This window comes from Oncorhynchus gorbuscha, linkage group LG02, assembly GCF_021184085.1.
Source record: "Oncorhynchus gorbuscha isolate QuinsamMale2020 ecotype Even-year linkage group LG02, OgorEven_v1.0, whole genome shotgun sequence".
Taxonomy (NCBI): domain Eukaryota; kingdom Metazoa; phylum Chordata; class Actinopteri; order Salmoniformes; family Salmonidae; genus Oncorhynchus; species Oncorhynchus gorbuscha.
The window spans coordinates 109,839,333-109,865,627 of NC_060174.1; the positions used below are offsets into that span (position 1 = coordinate 109,839,333).

The 26,295-nt window shown below is 44.4% G+C and overlaps 1 protein-coding gene across 4 annotated transcripts in view; it reads right to left on the reverse strand.

Annotated features, from left to right (window-relative positions):
• The window catches only part of LOC124015538 (cell adhesion molecule 2-like), a 946,327-nt gene that overhangs the window by 14,305 nt on the left and 905,727 nt on the right, over window positions 1-26,295 (reverse strand). For 3 of the 4 annotated variants that reach the window (XM_046330827.1, XM_046330842.1, XM_046330819.1), the window contains one exon: window positions 24,085-24,198. The exons of the other annotated variant lie outside the window; for it this stretch is intronic. In XM_046330827.1, coding sequence (XP_046186783.1) covers window positions 24,085-24,198 — 114 coding nt within the window. The remainder of the gene's footprint in view (window positions 1-24,084; window positions 24,199-26,295) is intronic. 4 annotated transcript variants of the gene reach the window in all.

Below are 26,295 nucleotides of genomic sequence, written 5' to 3' on the forward strand. Positions count from 1 at the left end.
CACTGGTTGCCCTCTAGGTTACAGAGAGCTGATAGTCCTCTAGGTTACAGAGAGCTGGTAGTCCTCTATGTTACAGAGAGCTGGTAGTCCTCTATGTTACAGAGCGCTGGTAGTCCTCTATGTTACAGAGAGCTGGTAGTCCTCTATGTTACAGAGAGCTGGTAGTCCTCTATGTTACAGAGAGCTGGTAGTCCTCTAGGTTACAGAGAGCTGGTAGTCCTCTAGGTTACAGAGAGCTGATAGTCCTCTAGGTTACAGAGAGCTGGTAGTCCCATCCACCACACTACCAGATGGGTGGTATAGAGGAGATGGAGATGGAGTCCCACTGGTAGTCCTCTAGGTTACAGAGAGCTGGTAGTCCTCTAGGTTACAGAGAGCTGGTAGTCCTCTAGGTTACAGAGAGCTGGTAGTCCTCTAGGTTACAGAGAGCTGGTAGTCCTCTAGGTTACAGAGAGCTGGTTGTCCTCTAGGTTGCAGAGAGCTGGTAGTCCTCTAGGTTACAGAGAGCTGGTTGTCCTCTAGGTTGCAGAGAGCTGGTAGTCCTCTAGGTTACAGAGAGCTGGTAGTCCTCTAGGTTACAGAGAGCTGGTAGTCCTCTAGGTTACAGAGAGCTGGTAGTCCTCTAGGTTACAGAGAGCTGGTAGTCCTCTAGGTTACAGAGAGCTGGTAGTCCTCTATGTTACAGAGAGCTGGTAGTCCTCTAGGTTACAGAGAGCTGGTAGTCCTCTATGTTACAGAGAGCTGGTTGTCCTCTAGGTTACAGAGAGCTGGTAGTCCCATCCACCACACTACCAGGTGGGTGGTATAGAGGAGATGGACCCACTGGTTGCCCTCTAGGTTACAGAGAGCTGATAGTCCTCTAGGTTACAGAGAGCTGGTAGTCCCATCCACCACACTACCAGATGGGTGGTATAGAGGAGACGGACCCACTGGTTGTCCTCTAGGTTACAGAGAGCTGGTAGTCCTCTAGGTTACAGAGAGCTGGTAGTCCTCTAGGTTACAGAGAGCTGGTAGTCCTCTAGGTTACAGAGAGCTGGTAGTCCTCTAGGTTACAGAGAGCTGGTAGTCCTCTAGGTTACAGAGAGTTGGTAGTCCTCTAGGTTACAGAGAGCTGGTAGTCCTCTAGGTTACAGAGAGCTGGTAGTCCTCTAGGTATCAGAGAGCTGGTAGTCCTCTAGGTTACAGAGAGCGGGTAGTCCTCTAGGTTACAGAGAGCTGGTAGTCCTCTAGGTTACAGAGAGCTGGTAGTCCCATCCACCACACTACCAGATGGGTGGTATAGAGGAGACGGACCCACTGGTTGTCCTCTAGGTTACAGAGAGCTGGTTGTCCTCTAGGTTACAGAGAGCTGGTAGTCCCATCCACCACACTACCAGGTGGGTGGTATAGAGGAGATGGACCCACTGGTAGTCCTCTAGGTTACAGAGAGCTGATAGTCCTCTAGGTTACAGAGAGCTGGTAGTCCCATCCACCACACTACCAGGTGGGTGGTATAGAGGAGACGGACCCACTGGTTGTCCTCTAGGTTACAGAGAGCTGGTTGTCCTCTAGGTTACAGAGAGCTGGTAGTCCCATCCACCACACTACCAGGTGTGAAACATGGAAAAGAGGAGATGGACCCACTGGTTGCCCTCTAGGTTACAGAGAGCTGGTAGTCCTCTAGGTTACAGAGAGCTGGTAGTCCCATCCAACACACTACCAGGTGGGTGGGATAGAGGAGATGGACCCACTGGTTGCCCTCTAGGTTACAGAGAGCTGGTAGTCCCATCCACCACACTACCAGGTGTGAAACATGGTATAGAGGAGACGGACCCAACTATTAAAGACTACCAGAACCCACTGGATTCTCCAATTACATTGAATTAACTACAAGACCAATTACAAACCCTCCAACCTAAAATGGCCTGTGGTGTTGATGGAATCCTCAATGAAATTATAATATATACAGACCACAAGTTCCAATTGGCTATACTAAAACTCTTTAACATCCTCCTCAGCTCTGGCATCTTCCCCAATATTTGGGACCAAGGACTGATCACCCCAATCCACAAATGTGACCCAAATAACTACCGTGGGATATGCATCAACAGCATTATTATTAACAGCAGACTCGTACATTTCCTCAGTGAAAACAATGTACTGAGCAAATGGCACATTGGCATTTAACCAAATTACCGTAGGACAGACCACGTGTTCACCCTGCACACCCTAATTGACAAACAAACAAACCAACACAAAGGCAAAGTCTTCTCATGCTTTGTTGATTTCAAAAAAAGCTTTAGACTCAATTTGTCTTGAGGGTCTGCTATACGAATTGATGGGAAGTAGAATAACACACATTATTCTAAAATCCATGAACACAAACAACAAGTGTTAAAATTGGCCCTGACAGTAAATCTCAGTAAGACAAAAATAATGGTGTTCCAAAAAAAGGTCCAGTTGCCAGGACCACAAAAACAAATTCCACACAGAAAACTATACATACCTTGGGCTAAACATCAGCGCCACAGGTAACTTCCACAAAGCTGTGAACGACAGGCAAGAAGGGCATTCGATGCCATCAAAAAGAACATTGAATTCAACATACCAATTAGGATTTGGCTAAAAAATACATGAATTATTTATAGAACCTATGGCCCTTTATGGTTGTGAGGTCTGGGGTCCTGCTCACCAACCAAGACTTCACTAAATGGGTCAAACACCAAATTGAGACTCCGCATGCAGAATTCTGCAAAAATATCCCCCGTGTAAAACGTAGAACACCAAATAATGCATGCAGAGCAGAATTAGGCCGATACCCACTAATGATCAAAATCCAGAAAAGAGCCGTTAAATTCTACAACCACCTAAAAGGAAGCGATTCCCAAACCTTCCATAACAAAGCTATCACCTACAGAGAGATGAACCTGGAGAAGAGTCCCCTAAGTAAGCTGGTCCTGGGGCTCTATTCACAAACAGACCCCACAGAGCCCCTGGACAGCAGCACAATTAGACCCAACCAAATCATGAGACAACAAAAAGACACATTGGAAAGAATTAACAAAAGAACAGAGTAAACTAGAATGTTGTTTGGCCCTAAACAGAGAGTACACAGCGGTAGAACTGTTTTATATAAGTAGGCAAGTCAGTCAAGTCAAGATCAAATTCTTACTTTCAATGACGGTTAACTGCCTGTTCAGGGGTTGACAGATTTGTACCTTGTCAGCTCGGGATTTGATCAACCTTTTGGTTACTAGTCCAACGCTCTAACCACTAGGCTACTCTGCCGCCCCAGAACACCTGACCACTGTGACTGACCCAAACTTAAGGAAAGCTTTGACTATGTACAGACTCAGTGAGCATAACCTTGATATTGAGAAAGGCCGCCGTAGGCAGACAAGGCTCTCAAGAGAAGACTGCCCACAAAACTGAGCTGCTCTTCCTAACCTTCTGCCCAATGTATGACCATGTTAGAGACATACAGTATATATATATACAGTGGGGCAAAAAAGTATTTAGTATTTAGTCAGCCACCAATTGTGCAAGTTCTCCCACTTAAAAAGATGAGAGGCCTGTAATTTTCATCACAGGTACACTTCATGACATGACAGACAACATGAGAAAAAACATCCAGAAAATCACATTGTAGTTTAATGAATTTATTTGCAAATTATGGTGGAAAATAAGCATTTTGTCTGTCATAGTTGAAGTGGACCTATGATGAAAACTACAGGCCTCTCTCATCTTTTGAAGTGGGAGAACTTGCACAATTGGTGGCTGACTAAATACTTTTTTGCCCCACTGTGTATTTCCCTCAGATTACACAGACCCACAAAGAATTAGGAAACAAACCCAATTTTGAAAAACTCCCATATCTACTGGGTGAAATTCCAGTGTGACATCACAGCAGCAAGATGTGTGACCTGTTGCCACGAGAAAAGGGCAACCAGTGAAGAACAAACACCATTGTAAATACAACCCATATTTATGTTTATTTATTTTCCCTTTTCTACTTTCACTATTTGCACATCGTTACAACACTGTATATGTACATATGATATTTGTAATGTCTTTATTGTTTTGAAACGTCTGTATGTGTGATGTTTACTTTTCATTTTTATTGTTTATTTCACTTTTGTTTATTATCTACTTCACTTGCTTTAGCAATGTTAACATATGTTTCCCATGACAATAAAGCCCCTTGAATTGAATTGAATTGATAGAAACAGAGAGAGACAGAGAGAGAGAGGAGACCAAAACCATTCTTCTCTGTACGATTTAATATTGAGGCGACATAGCAAACTCCTCTAAATATTTATAATCTCTTCTCCATAGCCTCACGGCTCCTTTAAATGAAAGATGTTTAAGGGTTCAAGCCGAGGCTACAGTGAACTACAAACCTCAACAACCTTGACTAACACCTTTCCATTTTTAAATCAGAATAGTGTTTAAAGATGGTGTCAAAATGAAACACAAAGAAAGATCAGTAACTCTTGGTTCATTTCAGGGAAATGAGGGAAACCTAAAGATAAGTACAAACGCTTCTGAAGTGATTGACAGTCGCCCTTAACAACCGTAATGAGGTTCAAATAAAAATATTTCACTTTTAGTGACTGATTATATAGAAGCGCAATGAGATGGAAAGAAGACGTTATTAAATGTGAATAGGGCTGTGTGTGTGTGTGTGTGTGTGTGTGTGTGTGTGTGTGTGTGTGTGTGTGTGTGTGTGTGTGTGTGTGTGTGTGTGTGTGTGTGTGTGTGTGTGTGTGTGTGTGTGTGTGTGTGTGTGTGTGTGTGTGTGTGTGTGTGTGTGATGATCGTATTAATGAGTTATCGGTTCCAATGAACAGATCAATTAGGCAATTAAATACTCAGATGGAGAAGGAGACAGACACCATGGGAGACCCATGTTTTAGATAGACAGGTATAATCTCTACGATCACCATCACCTACTGATAAGGGTCTCTGCATATAAATACTTAGGGATGATGAACAGTCTATTAAAATGCATGTTGACGAACCTTATAAACGGCTAAAAATCAAGCTAGAATTCCTCTTCAGAAACAGGACTTGCTTGTCCTCTACAAATAGAAGACAAATTGTGCAAGCTACTTTTATGTCTGTTACAGATTATGGGGATGTTATTTACATGAAGGTTACGGCATCCACACTTAAATCGCTGGATGCTACTTATCATTGTGCACTTAGGTTTATTACGGGCGCTGGCTACAGAACTCACCACTGTGTTTTATATCATAATGTGGGTTGGACTTCGCTGTCCGTGAGACGTGCTCTCGTTTTTGTCTATAAAGCACTTCTGAATAAACTACCTTCTTATTTAACAAAACTCATCAATATTAGAATTATAATTCCTAAAACCAGGTCTCAAGCATGGATTACACTCGAGGCCCATGTGATTTCCACAGAGTTGGGTATGGCTGACTTTTCCTGTTATGCTCCTTGCCTATGGAATAGCCTGCAGACTAAACTTAAACTTCAGACTCTTGTCCCCCTGTCGCCCATTTTAAACATTTATTGGAGAATTTTTATTTTTGTATTGCTTGTAACTGTTTCGGGTGATGTTCTTGTGCTGTTAGGGGAATAACATGTTAGGGGAATAACCTGTTAGGGGGAATAACCTGTTAGGGGAATAACTTGTTAGTGGAATAACCTGTTAGTAGAATAACATGTTAGTGGAATAACCTGTTAGGGGAATAACGTGTTAGTGGAATAACCTGTTAGTGGAATAACCTCTTAGGGGAATAACCTGTTAGTGGAATAACATGTTAGGGGAATAACCTGTTAGGGGAATAACCTGTTAGTGGAATAACCTGTTAGGGGAATAACCTGTTAGTGGAATAACCTGTTAGGGGAATAACCTGTTAGGGGGAATAACCTGTTAGGGGAATAACCTGTTAGTGGAATAACCTGTTAGGGGAATAACCTGTTAGGGGAATAACCTGTTAGGGGAATAACCTGTTAGTGGAATAACCTGTTAGGGGAATAACCTGTTAGGGGAATAACCTGTTAGGGGAATAACCTGTTAGGGGAATAACCAGGTGGTGAGGGTAGGCAACAACATCTCCTCCCCGCTGATCCTCAACACGGGGGCCCCACAAGGGTGCGTTCTGAGCCCTCTCCTGTACTCCCTGTTCACCCACGACTGCGTGGCCACGCACGCCTCCAACTCAATCATCAAGTTTGCGGACGACACAACAGTGGTAGGCTTGATTACCAACAACGACGAGACGGCCTACAGGGAGGAGGTGAGGGCCCTCAGAGTGTGGTGTCAGGAAAATAACCTCACACTCAACGTCAACAAAACTAAGGAGATGATTGTGGACTTCAGGAAACAGCAGAGGGAACTCCCCCCCATCCACATTGATGGAACAGTAGTGGAGAGGGTAGCTAGTTTTAAGTTCCTCGGCATACACATCACAGACAAACTGAATTGGTCCACTCACACTGACAGCGTCGTGAAGAAGGCGCAGCAGCGCCTATTCAACCTCAGGAGGCTGAAGAAATTCGGCTTGTCACCAAAAGCACTCACAAACTTCTACAGATGCACAATCGAGAGCATCCTGGCGGGCTGTATCACCGCCTGGTATGGCAACTGCTCCGCCCTCAACCGTAAGGCTCTCCAGAGGGTAGTGAGGACTGCACAACGCATCACCGGGGGCAAACTACCTGCCCTCCAGGACACCAACACCACCCGTTGTTACAGGAAGGCCATAAAGATCATCAAGGGCATCAACCACCCGAACCACTGCCTGTTCACCCCGCTATCATCCAGAAGGTGAGGTCAGTACAGGTGCATCAAAGCTGGGACCGAGAGACTGAAAAACAGCTTCTATCTCAAGGCCATCAGACTGTTAAACAGCCACCACTAACATTGAGTGGCTGCTGCCAACACACTGTCATTGACACTGACCCAACTCCAGCCATTTTAATAATGGGAATTGATGGGAAATGATGTAAATATATCACTAGCCACTTTAAACAATGCTACCTTATATAATGTTACTTACCCTACATTATTAATCTCATATGCATATGTATATACTGTACTCTACATCATCGACTGCATCCTTATGTAATACATGTATCACTAGCCACTTTAACTATGCCAATTTGTTTACTTTGTCTACACACTCATCTCATATGTATATACTGTACTCGATACCATCTACTGTATGCTGCCCTGTACCATCACTCATTCATATATCCTTATGTACATATTCCTTATCCTCTTACACTGTGTATAAGACAGTAGTTTTGGAATTGTTAGTTAGATTACATGTTGGTTATCACTGCATTGTCGGAACTAGAAGCACAAGCATTTCGCTACACTCGCATTAACATCTGCTAACCATGTGTATGTGACAAATAAAATTTGATTTTAGATTTGATTTGAAACCTGTTAGCGGAATAACCTGTTAGGGGGAATAACCTGTTAAGTGTATAACCTGTTAGGGGGAATAACCTGTTAGGGGAATAACCTGTTAGGGGAATAACCTGTTAGGGGAATAACCTGTTAGGGGAATAACCTGTTAGGGGAATAACCTGTTAGGGGAATAACCTGTTAGGGGAATAACCTGTTAAGTGTATAACCTGTTAGGGGAATAACCTGTTAGGGGAGTAACCTGTTAGGGGAATAACCTGTTAGGGGAATAACCTGTTAGGGGAATAACATGTGTGTAAATGTAATCTGTTGCTGTATGTTTTTATTGTGTTATCTGTAATGGTTTTGTTTGTCTTGTGTAGTTTCTTAATTATTGTACCTAAACTGTATGTGTAAACATGTGTATGCAGGGCCCAGCTGTAACACCAGAGACCTGGTCTCAGTCTGTGTTCCTTGTTGAAATAATAATGTTTTAGAGAGAAGGGTATAATCTCTAGGTTCACCATCACCTACTGCGCGATCAGTACTATATTACTCAGTACTATATTACCCAGAACTATATTACTCAGTACTATATTACCCCTGGGGCGGCAGGGTAGCCTAGTGGTTAGAGCGTTGGACTAGTAACCGAAAGGTTGCAAGTTCAAATCCCCGAGCTGACAAGGTACAAATCTGTCGTTCTGCCCCTGAACAGGCAGTTCAGGGGCAGGCATTGAAAATAAGAATTTGTTCTTAACTGACTTGCCTGGTTAAATGAAGGTAAACAATAAATAAAAAATAAAAATTACTCAGTACTATATTACCCAGTACTATTTTACTATATTACTCAGTACTATTTTACTCAGTATTATATTACTCAGTACTATATTACTCAGTAATATATTACTCAGTACTATATTACTCAGTACTATATTACTCAGTACTGTATTACCCAGAACTGTATTACTCAGTACTTGTATTACCCAGTACTGTATTACCCAGTACTGTATTATCCAGTACTATATTACTCAGTACTATTTTACTCAGTATTATATTACTCAGTACTATATTACTCAGTACTATATTACTCAGTACTATTTTACTCAGTATTATATTACTCAGTACTATATTACTCAGTACTATATTACTCAGTAATATATTACTCAGTACTATATTACTTAGTACTATATTACTCAGTACTATATTACCCAGAACTATATTACTCAGTACTATATTACTCAGTACTGTATTACCCAGTACTATATTACCCAGTACTGTATTATATTATATTACCCAGTACTGTATTATATTACCCAGTACTATATTACCCAGTATTATATTACACAGTACTGTATTACCCAGTACTGTATTACCCAGTACTATATTACCCAGTACTCTATTACCCAGTACTATATTACCCAGTACTATATTACCCTGTACTATATTACCCAGTACTATATTACCCAGTACTGTATTACCCAGTACTATATTACCCAGTACTATATTACTCAGTACTATATTACCCAGTACTGTATTATATTATATTACCCAGTACTGTATTACCCAGTACTATATTACCCAGAACTATATTACCCAGTACTATATTACTCAGTACTATATTACTCAGTACTATATTACTCGGTACTATATTACTCAGTACTATACTACCCAGAACTATATTACCCAGTACTATATTACTCAGTACTATACTACCCAGAACTATATTACCCAGTACTATATTACTCAGTACTATACTACCCAGAACTATATTACCCAGTACTATATTACTCAGTACTATACTACCCAGAACTATATTACCCAGTACTATATTACTCAGTACTATATTACTCAGTACTATATTACTCAGTACTATATTACTCAGTACTATACTACCCAGAACTATATTACCCAGTACTGTATTACCCAGTACTATATTACCCAGTACTATATTACCCTGTACTATATTACCCAGTACTATATTACCCAGTACTGTATTACCCAGTACTATACTACCCAGAACTATATTACCCAGTACTATATTACCCAGTACTATATTACTCAGTACTATACTACCCAGAACTATATTACCCAGTACTATATTACCCAGTACTATATCACTCAGTACTGTATTACCCAGTATTATATTACCCAGTACTATATTACCCAGTACTATATTACTCAGTAATATAGTACTATATTACTCAGTACTATACTACCCAGTACTATATTACCCAGTACTATATTACTCAGTACTATATAACTCAGTAATATAGTACTATATTACCAGTGAAAGCGTGTGGGACCCAACTCTAGATCATAAAATGTTAATTATGTTTTCAGAACAAATTACTGATAATTATTTAATAAAGTAAACCAATTATTAAGTATGAATTAATAATTTAATATAAACAGCTTTGTCCTAAAATACAGGAAGTAAAAACAGAACCACCCAGAAGAAGAAGAGCTGATCGTTTTAGTGGATAACATATAACAACAAGGAAGACAAAACTACAAGGTTAGTGCTTCCTCTTGGTACTATGGTCCAGAACTGGGCCAGGTGTTCTGGGTCAAGGCTAGTGCTGTCCTCTTGGTACTATGGTCCAGAAGTGGGCCAGGTTTCTGGGTCAAGGTTAGTGCTTCCTGTTGGTACTATGGTCCAGAAGTGGGCCAGGTGTTCTTGGTCAAGGTTAGCGCTTTCCCCTTGGTACTATGGTCCAGAAGTGGGCCACGTTTCTGGGTCAAGGTTAGTGCTTCCTGTTGGTACTATGGTCCAGAAGTGGGCCAGGTGTTCTTGGTCAAGGTTAGCGCTTTCCCCTTGGTACTATGGTCTAGATATGGGCCAGGTGTTCCTGTTCCGGGTCAAGGTTAGTGCTTCCTCTTGGTACTATGGACCAGAAGTGTGTGCCAGGTGTTCCTGTACCTGTTCCGGGTCAAGGTTAGTGCTTCCTGTTGGTACTATGGTCCAGAAGTGGGCCAGGTGTTCTGGGTCAAGGTTAGTGCTGTCCTCTTGGTACTATGGTCCAGAACTGGGCCAGGTGTTCTGGGTCAAGGTTAGTGCTGTCCTCTTGGTACTATGGTCCAGAACTGGGCCAGGTGTTCTGGGTCAAGGTTAGTGCTTCCTGTTGGTACTATGGTCTAGAAATGGGCCAGGTGTTCCTGTTCCGGGTCAAGGTTAGTGCCTCATCCTCGCATGCTGACTGCAGGAGTGTCCACCAGAGATGTTGCCAGATAATTTCATATTAATTTCTCTACCTTAAGTCACCTCCAACATTGTTTTAGAGAATTTGGTAGTACTTCCAACCGGCCTCACAACGTCACACCACGTGTTTGTTGTTGTGCATGGCATCATGTGGGCGAGAGGTTTGTTGATGTCAACGTTGTGAACAGAGGACCCCATGGTGGAGGTGGGGTTATGGTAATGGGCAGGCATAAGCTACAGACAACAAACACAATTGCATTTTATCGATGGAAATTTGAATACGTAGAGATACTGTGATGACATCCTGAGGCCCATTGTCGTGCCATTCATCCTCCTCCATCACCTCATGTTTCAGCATGATAATGCACGGTCCCATGTCGCAAGGATCTGTCCACAATTCCTGGAAGCTGAAAATGAAAATGTCCCAGTTCTTCCATGGCCTGCACACTCACCAGACATGTCACCCATTGAGCATGTTTGGGATGCTCTGGATCGACGTGTATGACAGACACTTATACGAAGTATGAGTGTGTGTGCTTGCTTGTGTGTGTGTGCTCGTGTGTGTGTGTGTGTGTGTGTTGTGTGTGTGTGTGTGTGTGTGTGCGTGCGCGTGACAATGCTTCCCTAAGGATTACTCAAAGTGTCTTGTGCCGTAGTAACGAATGGAGGGAACTATTACAGGAGGATGGAATGATTTCTCTCTCTCTTTCTCTTCCCACTGCCCTTTTATACCTGATCACAGCTGTAACTCTTCCCCTGACGCATCTAAATGTGACAGATCATCAATAACCCGGAGCAGACTAAGTGGAGGACCCACACGTTACCTTTTAATTCCTGGAGAGGAGGGTGGAAAGAAGAGATGGGTAGAGGCAGAAGGAGAGAGGATGGAGAGAGAGAGACTAAGTGGAGGAGATATGCATTACATTTTAATTGCTGGAGAGGAAGGTGGAGAGAGAGGGAGGGAGAAAAGGTGGAGAGGTGAGGGGAAGAGAAGGGTGGAGAGGTGAGGGGAAGAGAAGGGTGGAGAGAGAGGGAGGGAGAAAAGGTGGAGAGGTGAGGTGAAGAGAAGGGTGGAGAGGTGAGGGGAAGAGAAGGGTGGAGAGAGAGGGAGGGAGAAAAGGTGGAGAGGTGAGGGGAAGAGAAGGGTGGAGAGGTGAGGGGAAGAGAAGGGTGGAGAGGTGAGGGGAAGAGAATGGTGGAGAGAGAGGGAGGGAGGGAGGGAGAGGAAGGTCGAGAGAGAGGGAGGGAGAGAAATGTGGAGAGAGAGGGAGGGAGAGAAATGTGGAGAGAGAGGGAGGGAGAGGAAGGTGGAGAGAGAGGAAGGTGGAGAGGAGAGAGAACGGTGGAGAGGTGAGGGGAAGAGAAGGTGGAGAGAAGGAGAAAATGGCGGAGTAGTGAAAGGGGGAGAGAAGGGTGTTGAGAAGGAGAAAGAAAAAGTGGCAAGAAGGAGACTAAGTGGAGGAGATATGCATTAACTTTAATTCCTGGAGAGGAGGGAGGGAGGAGAGAACTGTGGATGCGTGGAGAGAGAGAGAGGGAGAGAGAAGGAGAGTGGGGAGGAATATAATGGAGCGAGAGAGAGAGAGAGAGAGAGAGAGAGAGAGAGAGAGAGAGAGAGAGAGAGAGAGGGAGAGAGAGAAGGAGGAATGTAAGGGAGCGAGGAGAGAGAGAGAGAGAGAGAGAGAGAAGTAGGAATGTAAGGGAGCGAGGGAGGAGAGAGAGAGAGAGAGAGAGAGAGAGAGAGAGAGAGAGAGAGAGAGAGTGGGGAGGAATGTAAGGGAGCGAGGGAGCGAGAGAGAGTGGGGAGGAATGTAAGCGAGGGAGTGAGTAGAATAAATGTAGAAAAAGTGAGGCAGAGGGAGAGAAGATGTACCCAAGGCCCTTGTCTCAATATTTAACTATCCTCCTAGAGGAAGCAGCGACCAGAACCAGAGCCTTTACCATTTATACAGTCACCTCTCTTCAGATACCCTGTACAGACTACACCTCTCTTCAGATACCCTGTACAGACTACACCTCTCTTCAGATACCCTGTACAGACTACACCTCTCTTCAGATACCCTGTACAGACTACACCTCTCTTCAGATACCCTGTACAGACTACATCCTCTCTTCAGATACCCTGTACAGACTACACCTCTCTTCAGATACCCTGTACAGACTACACCTCTCTTCAGATACCCTGTACAGACTACACCTCTCTTCAGATACCCTGTACAGACTACACCTCTCTTCAGATACCCTGTAGAGACTACACCTCTCTTCAGATACCCTGTAGAGACTACACCTCTCTTCAGATACCCTGTAGAGACTACACCTCTCTTCAGATACCCTGTAGAGACTACACCTCTCTTCAGATACCCTGTACAGACTACACCTCTCTTCAGATACCCTGTACAGACTACACCTCTCTTCAGATACCCTGTACAGACTACACCTCTCTTCAGATACCCTGTACAGACTACACCTCTCTTCAGATACCCTGTACAGACTACACCTCTCTTCAGATACCCTGTACAGACTACACCTCTCTTCAGATACCCTGTACAGACTACACCTCTCTTCAGATACCCTGTACAGACTACACCTCTCTTCAGATACCCTGTACAGGCTACACCTCTCTTCAGATACCCTGTACAGACTACACCTCTCTTCAGATACCCTGTACAGACTACACCTCTCCTCTCCCTCTGTTCTTCCATGAAAAGCTTTAAGAGCATTCAGATTAATGGCAAGGGTAATATTTAGATGAGCGTATCTCAGAGGAATATAAGATATAGGGTAATATTTAGATGAGCGTATCTTAGAGGAATATAAGATATAGGGTAATATTTAGATGAGCGTATCTCAGAGGAATATAAGATATAGGGTAATATTTAGATGAGCGTATCTCAGAGGAATATAAGATATAGGGTAATATTTAGATGAGCGTATCTCAGAGGAATATAAGATATAGGGTATTACTATCTGGCTATCATATCAAATTACAGGTCAATGTGAGGGGGTACAGGTCAATGTGAGGGGGTACAGGTCAATGTGAGGGGGTACAGGTCAATGTGAGGGGGTACAGGTCAATGTGAGGGGGTACAGGTCAATGTGAGGGGTACAGGTCAATGTGAGGGGGTACAGGTCAATGTGAGGGGGTACAGGTCTATGTGGAGGGGTACAGGTCTATGTGGAGGGGTACAGGTCAATGTGAGGGGGTACAGGTCAATGTGAGGGGTACAGGTCTATGTGGAGGGGTACAGATCTATGTGGAGGAGTACAGGTCAATGTGAGGGGGTACAGGTCAATGTGAGGGGGTACAGGTCAATGTGAGGGGTACAGGTCCATGTGAGGGGGTACAGGTCAATGTGAGGGGGTACAGGACTATGTGAGGGGGTACAGGTCAATGTGAGGGGTACAGGTCAATGTGAGGGGGTACAGGTCAATGTGAGGGGGTACAGGACTATGTGAGGGGGTACAGGTCAATGTGAGGGGGTACAGGTCAATGTGAGGGGGTACAGGTCAATGTGAGGGGGTACAGGTCAATGTGAGGGGGTACAGGTCAATGTGAGGGGGTACAGGTCAATGTGAGGGGGTACAGGTCAATGTGAGGGGGTACAGGTCTATGTGAGGGGGTACAGGTCAATGTAAGGGGGTACAGGTCAATGTGAGGGGGTACAGGTCTATGTGAGGGGTACAGGTCAATGTGAGGGGGTACAGGTCAATGTGAGGGGGTACAGGTCAATGTGAGGGGGTACAGGTCAATGTGAGGGGGTACAGGTCAATGTGAGGGGGTACAGGTCAATGTGAGGGGGTACAGGTCAATGTGAGGGGTACAGGTCAATGTGAGGGGGTACAGGTCAATGTGAGGGGGTACAGGTCAATGTGAGGGGGTACAGGTCAATGTGAGGGGGTACAGGACTATGTGGAGGGGGTACAGGTCAATGTGAGGGGGTACAGGTCAATGTGAGGGGTACAGGACTATGTGAGGGGGTACAGGACTATGTGAGGGGGTACAGGACTATGTGGAGGGGTACAGGTCTATGTGGAGGGGTACAGGACTATGTGAGGGGTACAGGACTATGTGAGGGGGTACAGGACTATGTGAGGGGGTACAGGACTATGTGGAGGGGTACAGGACTATGTGAGGGGTACAGGACTATGTGAGGGGTACAGGACTATGTGAGGGGGTACAGGTCAACGTGAGGGGTACAGGACTATGTGGAGGGGTACAGGTCAATAACAAACCCCTAGCGATACAGTGTCTGAATGGGGGCAGCCAGCAGGGTGAAGGTCGTCTCTAGGACAGGACATACGGATAAGACACTTCTACATTCACGGAGACATTCTTTGGACACCTCGGAATTCCGGACGCAAATCTTCTCTCACTGAGCGAATAGTCTTCATGGCTAGCTAATCTTCTCTCCCTGTGATTAGCTACGTGCACTGAGCGAATAGTCTTCATGATAATGAAGCCGTTCCTCTGATGACAGTGAGTAGCAGTAGAGGTAAGGCAGCCCACCAGACCTTAGCAGGAGAGATCCCTCCCTAGTTACAGTAGAGGTAAGGCAGCCCACCAGACCTTAGCAAGGAGAGATCCCTCCCTAGTTACAGTAGAGGTAAGGCAGTCCTAACACCAGACCTTAGCAAGGAGAGATCCCTCCCTAGTTACAGTAGAGGTAAGGCAGCCCACCAGACCTTAGCAAGGAGAGATCCCTCCCTAGTTACAGTAGAGGTAAGGCAGTCCTAACACCAGACCTTAGCAAGGAGAGATCCCTCCCTAGATACAGTAGAGGTAAGGCAGCCCACCAGACCTTAGCAAGGAGAGATCACTCCCTAGATACAGTAGAGGTAAGGCAGCCCACCAGACATTAGCAAGGAGAGATCACTCCCTAGATACAGTAGAGGTAAGGCAGCCCACCAGACCTTAGCAAGGAGAGATCCCTCCCCAGTTACAGTAGAGGTAAGGCAGTCCTAACACCAGACCTTAGCAAGGAGAGATCCCTTCCTAGTTACAGTAGAGGTAAGGCAGTCCTAACACCAGACAACGCTGGCCAAACAAGACGTAGCTACAAACAGAACTGAGTTAAATGGTTCCAGTCTGTTGTGAAGAATACATACATTTTTACGGTTAAGAGTCTAGCTACATTTTCCAGATATACATTTCAAATTTAGTCAGAATGTAATTTTTATTGCAAGTTAAAGCATATTGTAGCCAGTAAACGTTAGCTTAGCGGCTCGCTAGCTAACGTTACATGTATGATCTGTGTAGTTATAGTATTTCAACCAGAATCCATTTGCGTTGCTGGTTTTTTATTTTTATTTTTTTATTTTATTTCACCTTTATTTAACCAGGTAGGCTAGTTGAGAACACCTTTATTTAACCAGGTAGGCTAGTTGAGAACAAGTTCTCATTTACAACTGCGACCTGGCCAAGATAAAGCATAGCTGTGTGAACAGACAACACAGAGTTACACATGGAGTAAACAATTAACAAGTCAATAACACAGTAGAAAATATCTACTGTCTATATACATTGTGTGCAAAAGGCATGAGGAGGTAGGCGAATAATTACAATTTTGCAGATTAACACTGGAGTGATAAATGATCAGATGATCATTTACAGGTAGAGATATTGGTGTGCAAAAGAGCAGAAAAGTAAATAAATAAAAACAGTATGGGGATGAGGTAGGTGAAAATGGGTGGGCTATTTACCAATAGATTATGTACAGCTGCAGCGATCAGTTAGCTGCTCAGATAGCTGATGTTTGAAGTTGGTGAGGGAGATAAAAGTCTCCAACTTCAGCGATTTAAAGCCTGATGTTAGCTAGCTAACATGGAACCTAGTTGGTTAGCTTTAGCGACCTGCAGATTCATACTCCAGCTATGACAATGTTTGTAACGTTAGTATGAGTTGGGATTATCCCGGTTCATTGTTTAGCTAGCTAGCTTCCTAGCTACATGTCTAAACAAAAGACCGGATTATTACATGGCACATTAAATTAGCCAGGTGTTTCTGGGGCCATCAATTCCATCAATTGTATTTCATGAACATGTCTAGACAATAATGACCCAGTCACTTATCTAGATGTGGGGGACGGTTAGAGCATCTCATGGCCCATCAATTTAGACAAGTGTGTGGGGTGAGATCATCTAATAACGATCAAATATTTATAAAATACTTTTATCTGGACACTTTCTGTTTTTGATACCGAGTGGCGCAGCGGTCTAAGGCTCTGCATCTCAGTGCTAGAGGCGTCACTACAGGGCCTGGTTTGATTCCAGGCTGTATCACAACCGGCCGTGATTGGGAGTCCCATAGTGCGGCGTACAATTGGCCCAGTGTCGTCCGGGTTTGGCCGGGGTAGGCCGTCATTGTAAATATAATTTGTTCTTAACTGACATGCCTAGTTTAAATAAAAGTTAAATAAATAAATAAAATAAATACATATGAAACCTTAAAGAGATGGGCGGGGCTAAAGGTTTAAGAGGGCGTGAACGATGCTGAGTGGGTGTAGACAAAGAAGAGCTCTCCAGTAGGTGCACCAAAAATTCAAAGGCCATTTTCTCAAAAGTGGGGTTAGAAGTTCATCAACTTTCAAATCAGAATTGTTCCCATTGTTCCTCAACTGTAGTGTATGATATACTATTTGCTAGCTCTGAGTCTCTACTTTCATCCAATTTAAAAAAAAAACACAATATTTCAAATTTTGCTACAAAATACCAAATCGAGGAGGTCTGTCACATATGACTAGCTATGTAAGCAACTTACACGAACGGGAGTTTTCATTTAGCAGACATGTTTTCTAACCTCAAGAAGGACCATTGCTAAATATTATGCCACAATAACAGTCAAATATATCCAAATTGGATTTTAGTAATAGTGGTTTTGACAAATATCCACTTTGTAAGATCATATTTTCTGAATGTGCGAAGGCGTCCTTGTTCTTTCCCCAAGGTCTGTGTTCCACTGATCTCTAGACAGCATCTACAGCTTAATGAATGAGGGGTGATGCAGAGAATGCTATGTGCAGTGCAGATACACAGAGCCTTCATAAATTATTCACACCTCTTGACTTATTCCACATTTTGTTATGCTACAGCTTGAATAAAAACATTGATTCAATTGATTCTCTCTCCCCTTTTTGAAAATGTATTGAAAATGAAAAATAGAAATATCTTATTTACATAGTTTTCACACCACTGAGTCAATACATGTTCAAAAATCACCTTTGGCAGCGATTAAAGCTGTGAGTCTTTCTGGGTAAGTATCTAAGAGCTACGCACTCCTAGATTGTACATTACTTGCACATGATTCTTTTTTAAATTCTTTAAGTCAAAACTGTAACTCGGCCACTCATGAACATTCAATGTTGTCCTGCAACTCCAGTGTCTGGCCTTGTGCTTTAGGTTATTGATTAGCTGGTGTACTTGTAGGTTATTGATCAGCTGAAAGGTGAACTTCCCAGTGTCTGTTGGACAGCAGACTGAAGCAGGTTTTCCTCTAGGGTTTTGCCTGTGCTTAGCTCTATTCCATGTCTTTTTATCAACAAAAAAACCTCCCTTGCTGATGACAAGCATACCCATAACATGATGCAGCCACCACCATGCTTTAAAATATGAAGAGTGGTTGTCAGTGATGTGTTGTGTTAGATTTGCCCCAAACATAACGTTAATTTATTTTCCACATATTTTGCAGTATTACTTTAGTGCCTTACTGAAAACAGGATGCATATTTTGGAATATTTTATTCTGTACTGGCTTTCTTCTTTTCACTCTTGTCATTTAGGTTAGTATTGTGGAGTAACTACAATGTTGTTGATCCATCCTCAGTTCTCTCCTATCACATCCATTAAACTCTGTTACTGTTTTAAAGTCACCATTGGCCGCATGGTGAAACCCCTGAGTGGTTTCCTTCCTCTCCTGCAACTGAGTTAGCAAGGTCGCCAGTATCTTTGTAGTGACTGGGTGTATAGATACACCATCCAAAGTGTAATTAATAACTCAACCATGCTCAAAGGGATATTCAATGTCTGCTTTTGGATGAGTATATAAAATATTTTTTCATTTGTTCAACACTTTTTGAGTTACTACATGATACCATATGTGTTATTTCATACAATGAAGAAAATAGTAAAAATAAAGATAAATCCTTGAATGAGTAGTTTTGACTGGTACTGTAGATATAAAAACGTCATTCCACTTTGACATTATGGGATATTGTGTGTGTGACCAGTGACACCAAATCTCTATTTAATCCATTTGATTAAAATCAGGTTGTAACAATAACATGTGGAAAAAGTGTGTGAATACTTTCTGAAGGCTGTAAAATCACCTCAGGGATGAGGACACGGCCTTCGTGTCCAGGTTGGACTGAGCAACAGACGCCTCAGGGATGAGGACACGGCCTTCGTGTCCAGGTTGGACTGAGCAACAGACGCCTCAGGGATGAGGACACGGCCTTCGTGTCCAGGTTGGACTGAGCAACAGACGCCTCAGGGATGAGGACACGGCCTTCGTGTCCAGGTTGGACTGAGCAACAGACACCTCAGGGATGAGGACACGGCCTTCGTGTCCAGGTTGGACTGAGCAACAGACACCTCAGGGATGAGGACACGGCCTTCGTGTCCAGGTTGGACTGAGCAACAGACACCTCAGGGATGAGGACACGGCCTTCGTGTCCAGGTTGGACTGAGCAACAGACGCCTCAGGGATGAGGACACGGCCTTCGTGTCCAGGTTGGACTGAGCAACAGACGCCTCAGGGATGAGGACACGGCCTTCGTGTCCAGGTTGGACTGAGCAACAGACGCCTCAGGGATGAGGACACGGCCTTCGTGTCCAGGTTGGACTCAGCAACAGACACCTCAGGGATGAGGACACGGCCTTCGTGTCCAGGTTGGACTCAGCAACAGACGGTCAGAACTCCGGAGGGATGAGGTCAGAACTCCGGAGGGATGAGGTCAGAATTCCGGAGGGATGAGGTCAGAACTCCGGAAGGATGAGGTCAGAACTCCGGAGGGATGAGGTCAGAATTCCGGAGGGATGAGGTCAGAACTCTGGAGGGATGAGGTCAGAATTCCGGAGGGATGAGGTCAGAACTCCGGAGGGATGAGGTCAGAACTCCGGAGGGATGAGGTCAGAATTCCGGAGGGATGAGGTCAGAACTCCGGAGGGATGAGGTCAGAACTCCGGAGGGATGAGGTCAGAACTCCGGAGGGATGAGGTCAGAACTCCGGAGGGAGTTCCACATTCTGCCATTAGAACCAAAACCATTCCACATAAGTCCAGTGTTCTGAATGAAATCTGAAGGTCGCTGGTCTGGCTGCTACTTTCTCTCTTTATTCAGTCCTTTATGTTCCTTTCTTTTCACTGCGGAGAGGGCTAATGGTCTCCAAGAAAAGAAGAGTCTCTGTTCGAAGCGGTTAAAGCAAAGGATGGATTTTATTTTATTCTCCCTCGGTTGCGTTCCAAACGGCACCCTATTCCCTATAAAGTGCACTACTTTCGACCAGGGCCATAGGGCATTATATAGGGAATAGAGTGTTGTTTAGGACAGCCTTATTCTCTGTGTCTTTTTAAGCAGACTCAGCCACACTAGACATGACTGATCGCCAGACACGGCTCTCTGGGGCGATATCGGCTAGAAGGCCTCGAGGAGGCAGGCTGGCTATGAAACGTGACTCGTAAATATATATTTTTTTTAAAGTCTCAGAAACTCTTGTGCTTTATTCAACCTCCCAGCCTTTGGAAGGTCAGAGATAATTTGTAAGCCATAAAAATGCATTTGGCAGATTTCATGGGGTGCAGAGAGGGGAGGAGAGATGGAGGAGGAGCAGGGGAGGGAGAAGGATGGAGAGGGAAGAAGGGAGGAAAGGGTGGTGTTGGAATCAAATTTAATTGGTCCCATTCACATGTTTAGCAGATGTTATTGTGGGTGTAGTGAAATGCTTGGTTTCCTAGCAGTAATATCAAACAATACATACTAATATAAAAGTAAAAGAATGGAATTAAATTAGGACAAGCAAGGTCCGAGTCCGGAGTGTGTGTGTACATACACATATACAGTTACAAGCTGCTTACCTATTGCAGATTCAGTCTTCCCAGCCTGGTGCAGGTCTACCATTTTGTTTCTGGTGTCCTTTGGCAGCTCTTTGGTCTTGGCCATAGTGGAGTTTGGAGTGTGACTGTTTGAGGTTGTGGACAGGTGTCTTTTATACTGATAACAAGTTCAAACAGGTGCCATTAATACAGGCAACGAGTGGAGGACAGAGGAGCCTCTTAAAGTAGAAGTTACAGGTCTGTGAGAGCCAGAAATCTTGCTTGTTTGTAAGTGACTAAATACTTATTTTCCACCATAATTTGCAAATAAATAAATTAAAAATCCTACAATGTGATTTTCTGGATTTTTTTTCTCATTTTGTCTGTCATAGTTGAAGTGTACCTATGATGAAAATTACAGGCCTCTCTCATCTTTTTAAGTGGGAGAACTTGCACAATTGGTGGCTGACTAAATACTTTTTTGCCCCACTGTATATACAGTTGAAGTCAGTTTACATACATATAGGTTGGAGTCATTAAAACTCGTTTTTCAACCACTCCACAAATTTATTTTTAACAAACTATCATTTTTTAAGTCAGTTATCTATTTTGTGCACAACACAAGTAATGTTTCCAACAATTGTTTACAGACAGATTATTTCACTTATAATTCACTGTATCACAATTCCAGTGGGTCAGAAGTTTACATACACTAAGTTGACTGTGCCTTTAAAATAAAGTGGTGATCCTAACTGACCTAAAACAGGGCATTTTTACTAGGATTAAATGTCAGGAATTGTGAAAAACTGAGTTTAAATGTATTGTATGCTAACTTCCGATTTGAACTGTATAGGAAATAACATACAGTACCAGTCAAACATTAGGACACACCTACTCACTCATTTTCTTTATTTGTATTATTTTCTACATTGTAGAATAATAGTGACGACATCACAACTATGAAATAACACATATGGAATCATGTAGCAACCAACAAAGTGTTAAATAAATAAAAATATATTTTAGATTATTCAAAGTAGCCAACCTTTGTGTTGATGACAGCTTATGCACACTCTTGTCATTCTCTCAACCAGGTTCACCGGGAATGCTTTTCCAACAATCTTGAAGAAGTTCCCACATATGCTGAGCACTTGTTGGCACAAATTTACTTACAGATCTGAACGTGGATCCAATCCTTCTAGAAGGCAATCTTTGCCGACCGAATCAAAATCCTCGTTGTCCAATCAGCTCCCCTGATCTGAGTCGTTGTCCAATCAGCTCCCCTGATCCGAGTCTGACCAGTATTTTATTCAAAGCTTCAATGTCGGTACACTTGTTCATAGCTGCCTTCTTTTTTAGCTTCCTTTTCAATATTTTTAGTTTGACCTTTTTGACCAACCTGAGAAGCAATTTTGTATGCTAAAGAGATGTAATGTAGCTCGGTGCGTCTCGTCTCTGAGCCAGGTAGCAAGAGTTTGCATTATGCATAAAAGATTATAGGCCTTGCTTTGTCCCACCCAGGTCAACTGAATATCCCTGGAAAGCTTATCTCATTGGCTACAAAACTCTCAAGGTGCAAAAGTAGCCAGTACCATGTGTAATGGATGCCTACAGCACGTAACCAGACGACGTCATATTTTTGAGGTGGAAAGAGTCACTTGGTGGACATTCCATTAAGTTATCCATCATCAGATAACATTGGTAATCACAGTCCACAGTAATGTCTGGACACCTCAGTACACAATAATGCCTCAGAGAGAGAGAGACAGAGAGGGCACCTTAACTGTCAGGACACCTCAGTACATAATAATGCCTCAAAGAGAGAGAGGGCAACTTAACTGCCAGGACACCCCAGTACATAATTATGCCTCAGGGAGAGAGAGAGAGAGAGAGAGAGAGAGAGAGAGAGAGAGAGAGAGAGAGAGAGAGAGAGAGAGAGAGAGGCCACCTTAACTGTCAGGACACCTCAGTACATAATAATGAGAGGAGTAATTCAGGAGAGACTAGTGAGGAGTAATTCAGGAGAGACTAGAGAGGAGTAATTCAGGAGAGACTAGAGAGGAGTAATTCAGGAGAGACTAGAGAGGAGTAAATCAGGAGAGACTAGAGAGGAGTAATTCAGGAGAGACTAGAGAGGAGTAATTCAGGAGAGACTAGAGAGGAGTAATTCAGGAGAGACTAGAGAGGAGTAATTCAGGAGAGACTAAAGAGGAGTAATTTAGGAGAGACTAAAGAGGAGTAATTTAGGAGAGACTAAAGAGGAGTAATTCAGGAGAGACTAGAGAGGAGTAATTCAGGAGAGACTAGAGAGGAGTAATTCAGGAGAGACTAAAGAGGAGTAATTTAGGAGAGACTAAAGAGGAGTAATTTAGGAGAGACTAAAGAGGAGTAATTTAGGAGAGACTAAAGAGGAGTAATTTAGGAGAGACTAGAGAGGAGTAATTCAGGAGAGACTAGAGTGGAGTAATTCAGGAGAGACTAGAGAGGAGTAATTCAGGAGAGACGAGAGAGGAGTAATTCAGGAGAGACTAGAGAGGAGTAAATCAGGAGAGACTTAGAGAGGATTAATTCAGGAGAGACTAGAGAGGAGTAATTTAGGAGAGACTAGAGAGGAGTAAATCAGGAGAGACTAGAGAGGAGTAATTTAGGAGAGACTAGAGAGGAGTAATTTAGGAGAGACTAGAGAGGAGTAAATCAGGAGAGACTTAGAGAGGAGTAAATCAGATTTTGTCCTTCCTGTGCATTAGCTGTCTGTTTGATGTGTCTGTAAAACACAACTTTCTGTAGTTCGTGGTGACTCTGTGTGTCTCTCTGCCGTGATGCAGAGAACGTTAATTAAAACAGTGAAACAACCCAGGAGGCAGAGACTGATACCTACCAATCTACAGTTATCAACTTTCATATGAAACACCTGTGTTAGGAAACTAAGCAGACAATGTGCTGGTAAATCTAGTATCCTGCCCTATATAAAGGGGCGGCAGGGTAGCCTAGTGGTTAGAGCGTTGGACTAGTAACCGGAAGGAAGGTACAAATCTGTCGTTCTGCCCCTGAACAGGCAGTTAAATCCACTGTTCCCAGGCCGTCATTGAAAATAAGAATTTGTTCTTAACTGACTTGCCTCGTTAAATAAAGGTAAAATAAAAATAAAATAAAAAATAACAACATGCCAGTAGTAAACTATATAAAAAACATGATGCCATTTCAGAAGAGGCCAGAGGAGGCCAGAAGAGGCCAGAGGAGGACAGGGGAGGACAGGGGAGGCCAGAGGACAGGGGAGGCCAGAGGACAGGGGAGGCCAGAATAGGCCAGAGGAGTCCAGAAGAGGCCAGAAGAGGACAGGGGAGGCCAGAGGACAGGGGAGGCCAGAATAGAATAGAATAGAAAGATGAAAGGAAAGTAGACTATACGGAGAGGAGGTGGAGGAGAGAAGGAGGAGAGGAGGAGGAGAGGAGAGAAGGAGGAGAAGAGGAGGTGTAGGTGTGGGTAAGGTGGTACTATACCTCTGTTGTAGATGTTTGTAGGGTCTGAGGAGGCGATGTGGGGTCTAGGGGGACGGTGGTGTCTGGTGGGGCGGGGGGCAGGGGTGGTGTATGGAGGGAAGGTAGTGGGGAAGTCTGGCGACACACACACATAAATGGACACAGACGAAACAAAAAAGAAAATAAACTCAAGGTGAAAACATAAACACATCAACATGTAAACATGTTGGTCCCCTCCTTTGCTGCTATAACAGCCTCCACCCTCCTGGGAAGGCTTTCCACTAGATGTTAGAACATCGCTGCTATAACAGCCTCCACTCTTCTGGGAAGGCTTTCCCACTAGATGTTGGAACATTGCTGCTATAACAGCCTCCACTCTTCTGGGAAGGCTTTCCACTAGATGTTGGAACATTGCTGCTTTAACAGCCTCCACTCTTCTGGGAAGACTTTCCACTAGATGATGGAACATTGCTGCTATAACAGCCTCCACAGTCACATGGGTCAAACCTGAAGTCACATTGTCAAAACTCTTCACACAGTCAGCGAAAGAGAAGGGTACGTGGACCAAACGGTGAATCGATTTTCATTGTTTTCACACAAAATGCATTCAATGACCACATTCCCCTGAAATCCATGACCTCTGTTCTCATTTATACTCCACCACCTGCTAAACTATATATTTGCAGGATGTGTTTTCAAACGCAAACACACCGTGTCCAAAACTGTTAAAAACACATTCAACACAGAATGATGACAAATGTCATGTATTTCTGCAGGAACCAGACTGAAACAAATAGAAAATCTCAGCAGAATATTTAATCATTCCAAAACACGGCTCATTGCAATGTCAGCTGAAAGCCGACGCAAGTGTCCTGTTTTTAGTCTAGTTACCGAACAGATAAAAGACGACAACTTCGGAATGATTTAGTTTGGAAACATGGATCAAAGAAGACCCAAGTGGAGAAAGAAGAGTGGCAGGGAGAGGGAGACAGGTCGGTGGGGAGAGAAGAGAGGCAGGGAGAGGGAGACAGGTTGGTGGGGAGAGAAGAGAGGCAGGGAGAGGGAGACAGGTTGGTGGGGAGAGAAGAGTGGCAGGGAGAGGGAGACAGGTTGGTGGGGAGAGAAGAGAGGCAGGGAGAGGGAGACAGGTTGGTGAGGGAAAGAAGAGTGGCAGGGAGAGGGAGACAGGTCGGTGGGGAGAGAAGAGAGGCAGGGAGAGGGAGACAGGTTGGTGGGGAGAGAAGAGTGGCAGGGAGAGGGAGACAGGTCGGTGGGGAGAGAAGAGAGGCAGGGAGAGGGAGACAGGTTGGTGGGGAGAGAAGAGTGGCAGGGAGAGGGAGACAGGTTGGTGGGGAGAGAAGAGAGGCAGGGAGAGGGAGACAGGTCGGTGGGGAGAGAAGAGAGGCAGGGAGAGGGAGACAGGTCGGTGGGGAGAGAAGAGTGGCAGGGAGAGGGAGACAGGTTGGTGGGGGAGAGAAGAGAGGCAGGAGAGGGAGACAGGTTGGTGGGGAGAGAAGAGAGGCAGGGAGAGGGAGACAGGTTGGTGGGGGACAGAAGAGTGGCAGGGAGAGGGAGACAGGTTGGTGGGGGAAAGAAGAGTGGCAGGGAGAGGGAGACAGGTTGGTGGGGAGAGAAGAGAGGCAGGGAGAGGGAGACAGGTTGGTGGGGAGAGAAGAGAGGCAGGGAGAGGGAGACAGGTTGGTGGGGGACAGAAGAGTGGCAGGGAGAGGGAGACAGGTTGGTGGGGAGAGAAGAGAGGCAGGGAGAGGGAGACAGGTTGGTGGGGGAAAGAAGAGTGGCAGGGAGAGGGAGACAGGTTGGTGGGGAGAGAAGAGAGGCAGGGAGAGGGAGACAGGTTGGTGGGGAGAGAAGAGAGGCAGGGAGAGGGAGACAGGTTGGTGGGGAGAGAAGAGAGGCAGGGAGAGGGAGACAGGTCGGTGGGGAGAGAAGAGAGGCAGGGAGAGGGAGACAGGTCGGTGGGGAGAGAAGAGTGGCAGGGAGAGGGAGACAGGTTGGTGGGGAGAGAAGAGAGGCAGGGAGAGGGAGACAGGTTGGTGGGGAGAGAAGAGAGGCAGGGAGAGGGAGACAGGTTGGTGGGGGACAGAAGAGTGGCAGGGAGAGGGAGACAGGTTGGTGGGGGAAAGAAGAGTGGCAGGGAGAGGGAGACAGGTTGGTGGGGAGAGAAGAGAGGCAGGGAGAGGGAGACAGGTTGGTGGGGAGAGAGAGAGGCAG